This window comes from Eumetopias jubatus, unplaced genomic scaffold (assembly GCF_037043125.1).
Source record: "Eumetopias jubatus isolate StellerSeaLion01/CBP00866 unplaced genomic scaffold, mEumJub1_p1.0 scaffold_17, whole genome shotgun sequence".
In the NCBI taxonomy this organism is placed as follows: domain Eukaryota; kingdom Metazoa; phylum Chordata; class Mammalia; order Carnivora; family Otariidae; genus Eumetopias; species Eumetopias jubatus.
In genome coordinates this window covers 33,072,077-33,086,487 of record NW_028274823.1, presented here as the reverse complement: position 1 = coordinate 33,086,487, position 14,411 = coordinate 33,072,077, and the positions used below count along the sequence as shown (strand labels likewise).

Below are 14,411 nucleotides of genomic sequence, written 5' to 3'. Positions count from 1 at the left end.
TACCACTTCTTCTTTATCCATTCATCTGTCGATGGACATCTTGGCTCTTTCCACAGTTTGGCTATTGTGGACATTGCTGCTATAAACATTGGGGTGCACGTACCCCTTCGGATCCCTACATTTGTATCTTTGGGGTAAATACCCAGTAGTGCAATTGCTGGATCGTATGGGAGCTCTATTTTCAACTGTTTGAGGAACCTCCATACTGTTTTCCAGAGTGGTCGCACCAGCTTGCATTCCCACCAACAGTGTAGGAGGGTTCCCCTTTCTCCGCATCCCCGCCAACATCTGTCGTTTCCTGACTTAATTTTAGCCATTCTGACGGGTGTGAGGTGGTATCTCATTGAGGTTTTGATTTGGATTTCCCTGATGCCGAGCGATGTTGAGCACTTTTTCATGTGTCTGTTGGCCATTTGGATGTCTTCTTTGGAAAAATGTCTGTTCATGTCTTCTGCCCATTTCTTGATTGGATTATTTGTTCTTTGGGTGTTGAGTTTGATACGTTCTTTATAGATTTTGGATACTAGCCCTTTATCTGATATGTCATTTGCAAATATTTTCTCCCATTCTGTCGGTTGTCTTTTGGTTTTGTGGACTGTTTCTTTTGCAGTGCAAAAGCTTTTTATCTTGATGAAATGCCAATAGTTCATTTTTGCCCTGGCTTCCCTTGCCTTTGGCGATGTTTCTAGGAAGAAGTTGCTGTGGCTGAGGTCGAAGAGGTTGCTATCTGTGTTCTCCTTTAGGATGTTGATGGACTCCTGTCTTATGTTTAGGTCTTTCAACCATTTGGAGTCTATTTTTGTGTGTGGTGTAAGGAAATGGTCCAGTTTCATTCTTCTGCACGTGGCTGTCCAATTTTCCCAACACCATTTGTTGAAGAGACTGTCTTTTTTCCATTGGACATTCTTTCCTGCTTTGTCAAAAATGAGTTGACCACAGAGTTGAGGGTCCATTTCTGGGCTCTCTATTCTGTTCCATTGATCTGTGTGTCTGTTTTTGTGCCAGTACCATACTGTCTTGATGATGACAGCTTTGTAATGGAGCTGGAAGTCCGGAATGGGGATGCAGCCAGCTTTGCTTTTCTTTTTCAATATTCCTCTGGCTATTCTGGGTCTCTTCTGGTTCCATACAAATTTTAGGATTATTTGTTCCATTTCTTTGAAAAAAGTGGATGGTATTTTGATGGGGATTGCATTGAATGTGTAGATTGCTCTAGGTAGCATTGACACCTTCACAATGTTTGTTCTTCCAATCCATGAGCATGGAACGTTTTTCCATTTCTTTGTGTCTTCTTCAATTTCTTTCATGAGTATTTTATAGTTTTCTGAGTACAGATCCTTTGCCTCTTTGGTTAGATTTATTCCTAGGTATCTTATGGTTTTGGGTGCAATTGTAAATGGGATCGACTCCTTGATTTGTCTCTCTTCTGTCTTGTTGTTGGTGTAGAGGAATGCCAGTGATTTCTGTGCATTGATTTTATATCCTGCTACTTTACTGAATTCCTGTATGAGTTCTAGCAGTTTTGGGGTGGAGTCTTTTGGGTTTTCCACATACAGTATCATATCATCTGCAAAGAGTGAGAGTTTGACTTCCTCTTTGCTGATTTGGATGCCTTTGATTTCTTTTTGTTGTCTGATTGCTGTGGCGAGAACTTCTAATGCTATGTTGAATAGCAGTGGTGATAGTGGACATCCCTGCCGCGTTCCTGACCTTAGGGGAAAAGCTCTCAGCTTTTCCCCATTGAGAATGATATTCGCTGTAGGTTTTTCATAGATGGCTTTTATGATACTGAGGTATGTACCCTCTATCCCTATACTCTGAAGAGTTTTGATCAAGAAAGGATGCTGTACTTTGTCAAATGCTTTTTCTGCATCTATTGAGAGGATCATATGATTCTTGTTCTTTCTTTTGTTAATGTATTGTATCACGTTGATTGATTTGCAGATGTTGAACCAACCTTGCAGCCCAGGGATAAATCCCACTTGGTTATGGTGAATAATCCCTTTAATGTACTGTTGGATCCTATTGGCTAGTATTTTGGTGAGAATTTTTGCATCCATGTTCATCAAGGATATTGGTCTGTAATTCTTTTTGATGGGTTCTTTGTCTGGTTTTGGGATCAAGGTAATGGTGGCCTCATCAGATGAGTTTGGAAGTTCTCCTTCCATTTCTATTTTTTGGAACAGTTTCCGGAGAATAGGTATTAATTCTTCTTTAAATGTTTGGTAGAATTCCCCTGGGAATCCATCTGGCCCTGGGCTTTTGTTTGTTGGGAGATTTTTGATGACTGCTTCAATTTCCTTAGTGGTTATAGGTCTGTTCAGGTTTTCTATTTCTTCCTGGTTCAATTTTGGTAGTTGATCCATCTCTAGGAATGCACCCATTTCTTCCAGGTTATCTAATTTGCTGGCATAGAGTTGCTCATAATATATTCTTATAATTGTTTGTATTTCTTTGGTGTTGGTTGTGATCTCTCCTCTTTCATTCATGATTTTGTTGATTTGGGTCCTTTCTCTTTTCTTTTTGATAAGTCTGGCCAGGGGTTTATCAATCTTGTTAATTCTTTCAAAGAACCAGCTCCTAGTTTCATTGTTCTGTTCTACTGTTCTTTTGGTTTCTATTTCATTGATTTCTGCTCTGATCTTTATGATTTCTCTTCTTCTGCTGGGTTTAGGCTTTATTTGCTGTTTTTTCTCTAGCTCCTTTAGGTGTAGAGTTAGGTTGTGTATTTGAGACCTTTCTTGTTTCTTGAGAAAGGCTTGTATTGCTATATACTTTCCTCTTAGGACTGCCTTGCTGTGTCCCAAAGATTTTGGACTGTTGTGTTTTCATTTTCATTGGTTTCCATGAATTTTTTTAATTCTTCTTTAATTTCCTGGTTGACCCATTCATTCTTTAGTAGGATGCTCTTTAGCCTCCATGTATTTGAGTTCTTTCCGACTTTCCTCTTGTGATTGAGTTCTAGTTTCAAAGCATTGTGGTCTGAAAATATGCAGGGAATATACCAATCTTTTGGTACCGGTTGAGACATGATTTGTGACCTAGGATGTGATCAGTTGTGGAGAATATTCCATGGGCACTAGAGAAGAATGTGTATTCCATTGCTTTGGGATGGAATGTTCTGAATATGTCTGTGAAGTCCATTTGGTCCAGTGTTTCATTTAAAGTCTTTATTTCCTTGTTGATTTTTTTGCTTAGATGATCTGTCCATTTCAGTCAGTGGGGTGTTAAAGTCCCCCACTATTATTGTATTGTTGTCAATGTGTTTCTTTGCTTTTGTTATTAATTGCCTTATATAATTGGCTGCTCCCACGTTAGGGGCATAGATATTTACAATTGTTAGATCTTCTTGTTGGATACACCCTTTAAGTAGGATATAGTGTCCTTCTTCATCTCTTATTACAGTCTTTGTTTTAAAATCTAATTTGTCTGATATAAGGATTGCCACCCCAGCTTTCTTTTGGTGTCCATTAGCATGGTAAATGGTTTTCCACCCCCTCACTTTCAATCTGGGGGTGTCTTTGGGTCTAAAATGAGTCTCTTGCAGACAGCATATGGATGGGTCTTGTTTTTTAATCCAATCTGATAGCCTGTGTCTTTTGATTGGGGCATTTAGCCCATTTACATTCAGGGTAACTATTGAAAGATATGAATTTAGTGCCATTGTATTGCCTGTAAGGTGACTGTGACTGTATATTGTCTGTGTTCCTTTCTGATCTATGCTTTTAGGCTCTTTCTTTGCTTAGAGGACCCCTTTCAATATTTCTTTAGGGCTGGTTTCGTGTTTGCAAATTCCTTTAGTTTTTGTTTGTCCTGGAAGCTTTTTATCTCTCCTTCTATTTTCAATGACAGCCTAGCTGGATATAGTATTCTTGGCTGCATATTTTTCTCATTTAGTGCTCTGAAGATATCATGCCAGTCCTTTCTGGCCTGCCAGGTCTCTGTGGATAGGTCTGTTGCCAATCTAATGTTTCTACCATTGTAGGTTACATATCTCTTCTCCCAAGCTGCTTTCAGGATTTTCTCTTTGTCTCTGAGACTCGTAAGTTTTACTATTAGATGTCGGGGTGTTGACCTATTTTTATTGATTTTGAGAGGGGTTCTCTGTGCCTCTTGGATTTTGATGCCTGTTTCCTTCCCCACAGTAGGGAAGTTCTCTGCTATAATTTGCTCCAATATACCTTCTGCCCCTCTCTCTCTTTCTTCTTCTTCTGGGATCCCAATTATTCTAATGTTGTTTTGTCTTTTCGTATCACTTATCTCTCGAATTCTGCCCTCGTGATCCTGTAGTTGTTTCTCTCTCTTTTTCTCAGCCTCTTTATTTTCCATCATTTGGTCTTCTATATCGCTGATTCTCTCTTCTGCCTCATTTATCCTAGCAGTTAGTGCCCCCATTTTTGATTGCATGTCATTAATAGCCTTTTTGATTTCAACTTGGTTAGATTTTAGTTCTTTTATTTCTCCAGAAAGGGTGTCTCTAATAACTTCCATGCTTTTTTCAAGCCCAGCTAGTATCTTTAAAGTCATGATTCTGAACTCTAGGTCCGACATCGTACTAATGTCTGTATTGAGGTCCCTGGCAGACGGTACTACCTCTTGTTCTTTTTGCTGAGGTGATTTTTTTCGTCTTGTCATTTTGTCCAGAGGAGAATAGATGAATGAGAGAACAAAATGCTACAGGTTAACAACGTCCCCAGCAAATATACTCTATACAAATCAGAAAAGACCTGAAACCAGGGGAAAAGAAAGGGAAAGAAAGAAAAAAGAAAGAGAAAAAAAAAGAAAGAAAAAGAAAAAGATAAAAACAAACAAAAACAGAACAAAACAAAAAAAAACCAGAATATAATCAAATATGGTCAGACTAGTGTATAGATCAGTGCCACACACTAGATTTTGGGTGTATTTTGGTCTGTTAGAAGAAAGTGCCTCCTAATATTTTAAAGGAAGAAAGACTTATATATGTACAAAATAAGGGTTGATACTATGAAGGGATGGAAGTTGACTGTAAAGATGAAAATTATAAAAGATTTTATAAAAGGAATTGATAAGATAAGAAGTTGTTTGAAAAAAGAAAGAAGAAGATTAAAAAACAAAGAAGAAAAGAAAAAAAGAAAAGGGAGAGAATGTGATCAGGCAGGAGCCTAGAACAAAGCCATACACTAGTGATTTAAGGTATATTTTGATCTGTTAGAAGAAACTGTATCTCAAAATTTTAAAGAGAGAACAGCTTGTATTTATATATGTCAAAAATAAGGGTAACTACTATGAAGGGATAAAATATGACTCTAAAAAATGAAAAATAAAAAAAAATTTTAAAAAGGGATTGATAAGATGGTTGAAAAAGAGAAAAAGAAAATTCAAAAAAAGAAAACAGTTAAAAAAATCAACTTTGAAAAACTAATGAATCATGGTAAAAAAGCCATGCATTCTATGTGCAGTATTCCCCTAGCGCTGGAGTTCTCCTGTTCTCCTTGATCGTAAACTTCGTCTTGGCTTGCTGGCTGTTCGTGCTGATCTTCTGGGGGAGGGGCCTGTTGCCGTGGTTCCCAAATGTCTTTGCTGGAGGCGGAATTGCCCCTCCCTTGTCGGGTCCAGGCTAAGCAATCTGCTCGGGTTTGCTCTCTGGTGCTTTTGTTCCCTCCAAGCTCTCAGTACAGCTTTGGAGGACGAGAGTGAAAATGGTGGCCTCCCAATCTCCGCCCGGAGGAGCTGAGAACTCGGGGCCCTGCTCCTCAGTGCACCCCCAGAGAAAAGCAGTCACTCCCGTCTCCCCGGTCTCCAGCCGCACTCTGTGCTCACCCGGCCTGTGACCGAGTGTTTCTATCTCTGGCACCCGACCCCGTGTGGAGTCTCCAAACCCAGCAGATCCCTGCGGTGTGCTCCCGCGCCGCTCCTCTCCGGGGAGGAAGGGGAGTCTCCCTGGCTCTGCCGCTTGTTGGGTCCCTGCTGGAGGAGCAGTGGCCCGACTGGGCCGCAGATCACGGTTTATGGCAACCGCGAGCTGAGAGCCCCCGCCTCGGCTCGGTCTCTGCAGCCGGCTTCCCCGCTCCGATACCTGGGAGCTCTGCCGCACTCAGGCACGCCCAGTCTTTCTGTGACCCCGAGGGTCCTGAGACCACACTGTCCCGCGAGGGTTCCACCCCCCCGCTTAGCCACTGGAGTGATGTCCCTCAGCGGAGCTGACTTCTAAAAGTTCCAATTTTGTGCTCCGCTGCTCTATGACTTGCCAGAAGCGGCCGCGGAGGCCCCCCTCCCCCGCCGTCTCTCCTCCCGAATATCGCCTCGGATTCACTTCTCCGCACATCCTACCTTCCAGTAAGTGGTCGTTTTTCTGTTCAGAGAGTTGTTGCTATTCTCTTTGATCTCCTGTTGAGTTCGTAGGTGTTCAGAATGGTTTGATCCCTATTCAGCTGAATTCCTGAGACCAAATGAAACCCAGGTCTCCTACTCCTCTGCCATCTTGCTCTGCCTCTCCATTGATTCTTAACAGCTCTGTGTATACTCTGGATATGAGTACTTTGTCAGATATACATTTTATAAGTATTTTTCCCACACTGGCTTGTCTTTTTTACTTTTTTAATGTGTCTTTCAATGAACAGAAAATATTGATTTAATATAGTGCAATGCAGTAGTGGTAATTTTTGGGGTCCTATTTAAGAAATATTGCCCACTTACGTTCATGAAGATATCCTGTGGATGCTTCTAAAAGTTGAATCATTTTATCTTTCACATTTAGATCTAAAATCCAACCAGAATTGATTTTTATGTGTCTGCGAGCTAGAGGTTCAAGATTACTTTTTTTGCCATAAGGCTATTCAGTTGACCCAGCACCACTTATGGAAAGGATTGTCCCCTCCCCCACTGCACTACAGAATCACTGTTGTAAATCTGCTGACTGTATAAATGTGGGTTTATTTCTGGATTCTATTTCGATCTATTGGTCTGTTATCTCTATTATGTTTTATTGGTCTATTATCTATCCTTACATGGATACCACACTTAATTGTAATTAAGTAAGTAATGTCTTAATTACTAAATTAGTAATTAAGTAAGTAAGTAAGTAAGTAAGTAATGTCTTAATTACTAAATTAGTAATTAAGTAAGTAGTAAATTAGTAAGTAAGTAAATTAGTAAGTAAATTAAGTAAGTAAATTAGTAAGTAAATTAAGTAAGTAAGTAAATTAGTAACTAAGTAAGTAATGTCTTAATTACTAAACCTTTGTTATAAATCTCAGTATCTAGAAACCTAAGATTTTCAGCTTTGTTTTTCTTCCTCAGGATTGCTTTGCCTATTCTTAGCTCTTTGTATTTCCATATATATATTAGAATCAGCTTGTTGATTTCCAAAAACAAGACAAAACCTGCTAGGACTTTTATTGGATTGATTGAATACATAGATCAATTCGATTAGAATTGACGTCTTTATAATATTGATCTTTCCAATCCTACATACATGGTATATAGTCCCTCTTTCCCTTTAATTATCTTCGTATTAGTATTCAGAGAAACAGAATCAATTATATATATGATACATATATGAGGAGATTTATTGTGGGAATTATCTCACGGGATTATGGAAGCTGAGATATGCCACAATATGCCATTTGCAAGCTGGAGAGCCAGAAAAGCAAGCACTATAATTCAGTTAGAGTACAAAGGCCTGAGGACATGGAAACTGCTGGTGTAAGTCCAAAAGCCCTCGAGAACCAGGAGCTCCGAAGTCCGAGAGCAGAAGATGGATGTCCCAACTCAAGAAGAAATAATTTGCCTTTGCTCCACCTTTTTGTTCTATTCTGGCCCTCAGAAGGATTGGATGATTTCTGCCCACATTGATGAGGGCTGATTTTTTACTCAGTCTACTGATTCAAGTGCTGATCTCTTCAGTAACACCCTCACAGACATACCCAGAGAAAGTGTTTTACCGTATCTGGGCATCCCTTAGCTCAGTCAAGTTGACATGACTATCACAATTTCCTTTTCCCAGTTTACAACATGATGGGGCTTAAGCATGCCTGGAATCAATCATAATATTCTAAACAGGCCAAAATGATTAATTTCTCTTTACACAAATGGATGGTTTACTTTAACAGGACAGCCTGTTGTTTACTTCTTTAATGACAAGATCTTGGAAGTGAAAGGCCAGCTCTATCCAAGGCTAAATTGGGGATAGGAAAGAAAGGAAATCAAACCAATCTTGCAAATCTGAAATTCCCATGATACAGGTGATCAGGACCTTAGGGAAAATAAACAATCTGTTAACTAGCATAAGAAACATAACATACCAAGCAATCAGAATTGGTCTATCAGTGCAATCACTTCTCCATAGAGAAACCTTTCTTAGAAACTGAACTGGGCTCAGAAGACTGCTTGGTAAATCAGAGAAAACTGAATCACATGGTCTTAAGGGCTTAATGAGGTAGCCTTGGGGGTCACCTGTTTCCAGTAGACATGTCATGCACTTAAATTACTTAGCCATGTCAACAAACCTGCTTCTTTTTGACCATGTTATATCAACCATCAGACTTCTATTCTAAGTCTACTTTTCTCACTGACCCAGCATCCATGATGCTACTCTTCTCTTGGAGGGTGTCCTCATCATTTTGACATATTTTCACTACTATTTAATATCTTAAAATGTCGTTAATGGTGGTGATGTCTTTAGGGTTGAGTTAAGGTAAGGTTTATTCTTTGTATTCTTTATTTTTTTAAAGGTTTTATTTATTTATTTGACAGAGAGACAGCGAGAGAGGGAACACAAGCAGGGGGTAGTGGGAGAGGGAGAAGCAGGCTTCCCGCTGAGTGGAGAGCCCAATGTGAGGCTCGATCCAGGACCCTGGGATCATGACCTGAGCCGAAGGCAGATGCTTAACCACTGAGCCAGCCCCAATTCTCTGTATTCTTTAGTGTATTTTCAAAGTTTGCTGCACAGAGCATATCTACTACAATAATGTAAGTAGCCATACATAGGCCATAAACTCCACAATAGGTCATTATTTTGCTTTAAATAATTATCTTGGGATGCCTGGGTGGCTCAGTTGGTTAAGCGTCTGCCTTCGGCTCAGGTCATGATCCCAGAGTCCTGGGATCGAGTCTCATGTCTGGCTCCTTGCTTGGCGGGGAGCCTGCTTCTCCCTCTGCCTGATGCTCCGCCTGCTTGTGCACATGCTCTCTCTCTTTATTGGACAAATAAATAAAATCTTTTAAAAAAATAGTCAATTATCTTTTAAGGAGAGAAAAATATTCTTTCTGCTTACTCTTTGGTTTCTTTTTAAAAAGAAAAAATGATTTTTTATAATTATTGCAAGTTTGTGAAATTACTCATCACATGGTATACAGTAAGTAATAGAAAAATTATTCATATTAATAGGATCCCTATTTCAAGAGCTGCAGTAGTCATTCACATATAAGAAAGAATTGGCTCGGATCCATTGTCTTCCCTTTCTCTGCTCTTCTGCAACAATCTGAGGTAATAGAAAGTGATTATTTGCTAATTATTCTGAGTTTTTACCTCTGGGTAATAGAAATGTACTGTTTGTTGTCTTTGAATCAGATTTTGTGACTGACATATCGGTAGGTCAGTTAAAACAATCTTGTATTTGAGTGCCATTAGGATGTTGCAGTATTTAAATGTTTTAGCTGTCTCTAGAACAGGAGACACCCATAAATTTATTTCTTATATCTTTAGCGTGTTCACTGATAAAGAATAGCAAAGCTAGGGGCGCCTGGGTGGCTCAGTCATTAAGCGTCTGCCTTTGGCTCAAGTCATGCCAGCATCTTGGGATCGAGCCCCGCATCCTGCTCTCTGCTCTGCGGGAAGCCCGCTTCTCCCTCTCCCACTCCCGCTGCTTGTGTTCCTGCTCTCTCTGTGTCAAATAAATAAAATCTTAAAAAAAAAAAAAAGAATAGCAAAGCTAGCCCTAGGTCTTAAAGCAACACTTATATCTGCATATAATAGTTTTTTAGGACCAGATTCACGAATGTTCTTTGATTAATGATAAATGATTAATGATGTTGCTTTGTGACCATGGGTTCTAGGAGTTTCAGCTCCTTGGGATTGTTTGTTGATAATGGTGAGACTGATGATTAGCACCTGTCTCTGTGATATCCCCACAGGGCTCTCCTGTTGAGTTATGTAGCACAAATACGCCTTCGTGTCCAGCAAAATATAAAAACCTCAGCCTAGACTCCATTTTAGGCTTTGTTACTTTCTTACAGAGCTATGTCAGACACAGAAGTTTCAGAAATGACTTTTCTACCTCAAGGAGCTCACTGTCTATAGAGGAAAACTAACACTTTAGTACAACCTAATAATGCTGTAGTTCTTTGATAGGGGCACGAGATAGTACTATGAGAACATACAGTAGGGAGTACCTTACTCTTCCTGGTTTGGAGGAGGAGTTCGGGGTATTCAGAGGAGTCAGGACTGAGTCAGGGTATGAGGAGGAGAATGAAAGGTCAGGAAAGTATTTACAGAAGAGAGAACTTTTGAATCAAATCCTTAAGGATGGTTTGTCAAACAAAAGAGGGTGTTTGACTCAGAAGGAATTATGTGTGTATTAGTATTGCATTCAGCCATTTGCCACAGAAAACCTAACAGTGATGCAAGGGGTCTATTTATCTCACCTAAAAAGGAGTCTAGATGACAGTGCAGCAGCTCGAGAATATCATCACATCACATAAATATCATGTACCTTTCATCCTCATAATGGCAAATTGGTCAATGCACCTCCAGCTTCATATCCATGTTGTAGAAAAGAGTAGGGTGAAGCAAGAAGGGGCAGTGCCTGTATCAGGAAAACAGACACTTTCTCAGAAAACCCTGGCATACTTCTTACATTTATGTGAGTTGGCCACTGTGTGGCTGTCGTGTTGCTGTCTAAAACCACTGGTGAGAAAGGAGGACAGAATGGATATTAGGGAGGAGAGGAGAAATGTCTGCATAATATGTCATCAAGAGGGATGTCACACGGGAGCATGTTGCAAGTACGAGGGCTGCAAATAAAGAGCAGTAGAGATTTATTATTTTTTTTAAAGATTATATTTATTTGAGAGAGCAAGAGCCAGAGAGCACGAGCAAAGGGTGGGGAGTGAGAGAGCATGAGTGGGGTGAAGGGCAGAGGGAGAAGCAGGCTCCCCGCTGAGCAGGGAGCCCAGTGTTGATGCTGGGTTTGATTCCGGGACTCCCGGGGACTCCGGGATCATGACCTGAGCCAAACGCAGACACTTAACTGACTGAGCCACCCAGGCACCCCAGCAATAGAGATTTAAGTTGTTAGAGGTACAGGGCTTCCTACATCTGTAAATCTCTGGATATCTCTCAGTCTCAGGCCAGACTCTAGGATAGAAAGGTAGTTGACAATTTGAACTTCAAAAGTGGACAGACCTCATTAGCTGTCTGAGTTTGCACAAATTACTTAAATTTTATGAGCCTCAGTTTCCTTATCTGCAAGATGGAGATAAGAGCCATATCTACTTCATTGAATGATATGATCTATATCAAGTATTTGGCACAGTGCCTTGCACATAGTAAGTTCTCAATAACTACTAGCTATTATTATTAGTTGTTATTATTGTAAATCAGCTCCTACCTACACACACACACACACATGCACACACAAGACCCCTCCTCCTATGGACCTGTGGGTTGTCCTTGTGCTGTTATATTTTTTCTTCTCTTTCTAGACTGAATATAAAATGTAATATGGTCTTTTAGCATCTTCTCTGAGCCTGAATTGGATCTTCTAAGAACTGTCATTCTGTTAGGGTAACCTGCATCCTCGTGTCATCCCTTTCTAACATATGCCCTCTCCACACAGTGCATATTAATGAGGGACCCAGAGTGTCAAGGGTGCCTGTGAATAGACCACCATGGAGAAGGGCATATGTGATCATCCTTGAGCAGGTGCACAGAACCAGCACGCACGTACCCATGCAAGCCTGTTTCCTCCTCTGGAGAAGACTGAAATGGGCTGTACTGTATTTGCTGATGTATATTTTCCTCATGTGGAATCTATTATATTGATATATTCTTTCAGATTAGTGGAACATTTCAAGTAAATATTCCACCAGTTTTGCTTGGATATGCTTGGAGTAAGACTTATGTGTCTCCTAAAGAAGAGTATAATGGGCAGAATTTAAAAGAATGTACCTTCTTAAATATTTTTGCTACCATTGAACCTCAGATATCACATGTCACCTGTAATCCAGAACTAGACAAGGTAGGTTTTACATTGAATTGTTTTACGTGTACTACTAAAGAAGTATAAACTCTTTTAAAAACTAGTAATAATTTCAAAGCTGGTAAAAATGAACATTGGTTCTTGATATTTTCCTGTGGGAACAACGTGGTACCATGTCAAAATATTTTGAACTTTATTCTAGTTTTCAGATCAAACAGATGTTTTGGAGAGAGCACTGATTTTTAATAAAACTTGTAAGGCAATGTTTCCCAACCGAAGAATCACAACTACTGTCTTTAATGGTGAAGGGTTACAGATCTTAGTAACCAGATACATCAAGGCACTAAATCCACCTCAGCAATTCCTGGATATGTTTCTTCATGATCCTAACGCAACACTTGTAAGATATGTATTTTAGTAGCTTTATTGATGTATAATTCACATTGCATAGAATTCACCCACATAAGGTGTAAAATTCAATGGTTTTTAGTATATTCACAGCGTCGTGCAGCCATCACCATAGTAAATTTTAGAATATTTTTGTCAATCTTAATTTATATTTATTTTGTTTACTTTTTTATATTAACTTTGAGCATAACTTTCTTACTAAAAATTGTTTTGCTTTCAAAGACAGCTTCCTGAGAGAGAAACCTTCTGTGTTGCAGTATGTCCTCCAGAGCCCCAGATGGGGGTAGAATATTTCTTCTAGATTCCTTTCATTTCTGCCCCCTTGGACTAGAGTCACAGTGGCTACACCGGTTCATGTGACCGCACTGGCTTTGTAACATTTCTACCAAACTTTGAAAAATTCCTTTGACTTCCAGGCAAAATTAAAAGTTACATTTCTAAAGGGATTTTGTCCTTCTCAGGATAGCTTTTCACTGTATGTGAGAATGAAGAAATTATGTTATATTTTTCTTTGTAAACTGCCAACATAACACCTCCCACTCCATCCCTATGTGACTTTTTCTTTATGCTTATCTATTTACCAGCTGACAAGAGAGACATATGTTCAAAATTGAACTTCATATAAAATGAAGATTTATTCACTATGGACTCAAAACCTCCTTCTACTCTGAGAAAGGAAAATATGAAATCAGAAATTTAAGTCTCCTCTTTGAGAAAAAAATTAGCTTTACTTAAAGGGCATCCGTGAACAATGGTTTATATCTTTTGTTCATTCAGGTTTGATTGAGTCAGTTAGCTTACTTCAGAATATTTATATTATTTGTCTACTATAAAGCTCCCTTAGCTGGACTCTTTAGGATAAAATCAAAAGTCCTAATTTAGGTTGTCTCTGGCTACACACTCTACCTTTCCATCACAAGTTTCTTCCCATCTGTTTCCTATCACCCGAAGTCCAAGGAGTTAATGATGCTCTAGATTTATTTCAAAGACAATCTCTGTCTTTTTAAAAAATATATAACTCTTAGCAACTTTGCTTATGAAGGACTATGAACCATGTTTAATTAATTGCATGAGGTCAGAAACGTGACCAATGTAGGAGGTCATTAGTGTGTAAGTGATGGCTATTATAAATCAGTGAAAATGTCAGTAAACTTTCTGTGTGGACTCATTACTTGTATCCCTTTCTCCTTTCCTACTTTAGTCTGAGCCCTTGTCTCCAGCACCATTTTCCTGCTCCAACAGCTTGTAACAAGCTTGTATTAATAAGAATAATTCTGATCAATTTGGAAAAAGCAAATAAAACTTTTGCTATTCTTCAATATCTTTCTAAAAAATTCTTAACAGTTGTAATTTAAGGTATATAATATATATCATGTTTAAAACTTCAATAATTTATTACAGTGAAGTGTAATGGTTAATAGGCATTCTCTGGAGTCAGGCTAACTTGGGCTTATTCCCAGAGACTCCATACATTGTGTTAGCTCTGTGATCCTGGGCAAGTTATCTTAGCATTCTATACTTGTTTCCTCTTATGTAAAACAAAAGTAATAATAGTATGTATTTGATGGGCTTGTGGGATACACTAAATGTGATGATATTGCATGTAAAACACTGTGCTTGGTGTTGGGCATGTAGTATGCACTTAATAAATGTTAGTTAATATTATTCTAGGACCTCATTGCTCGCTTTGTATCTTTGATTCCTATTGTGCCTGATATTCTGGATGAAAATGATGGTTTTGACATATGGATGACATCAGAGGTAACGAATTATGTTTTATTTATTTATTTGAGAGAGAGTGTGTGCATGCATGAGTGGGGGGTG

At 39.2% G+C, this 14,411-nt stretch overlaps 1 protein-coding gene across 3 annotated transcripts in view; it reads left to right on the top strand.

Annotated features, from left to right (window-relative positions):
* Positions 1 to 14,411, top strand: part of CC2D2B (coiled-coil and C2 domain containing 2B) — a 98,946-nt gene that overhangs the window by 71,458 nt on the left and 13,077 nt on the right. For all 3 annotated transcript variants that reach the window (XM_028098962.2, XM_088019932.1, XM_088019933.1), the window contains 4 exons: positions 9,368 to 9,466; positions 12,036 to 12,218; positions 12,382 to 12,579; positions 14,259 to 14,348. In XM_028098962.2, coding sequence (XP_027954763.2) covers positions 9,368 to 9,466; positions 12,036 to 12,218; positions 12,382 to 12,579; positions 14,259 to 14,348 — 570 coding nt within the window. The remainder of the gene's footprint in view (positions 1 to 9,367; positions 9,467 to 12,035; positions 12,219 to 12,381; positions 12,580 to 14,258; positions 14,349 to 14,411) is intronic.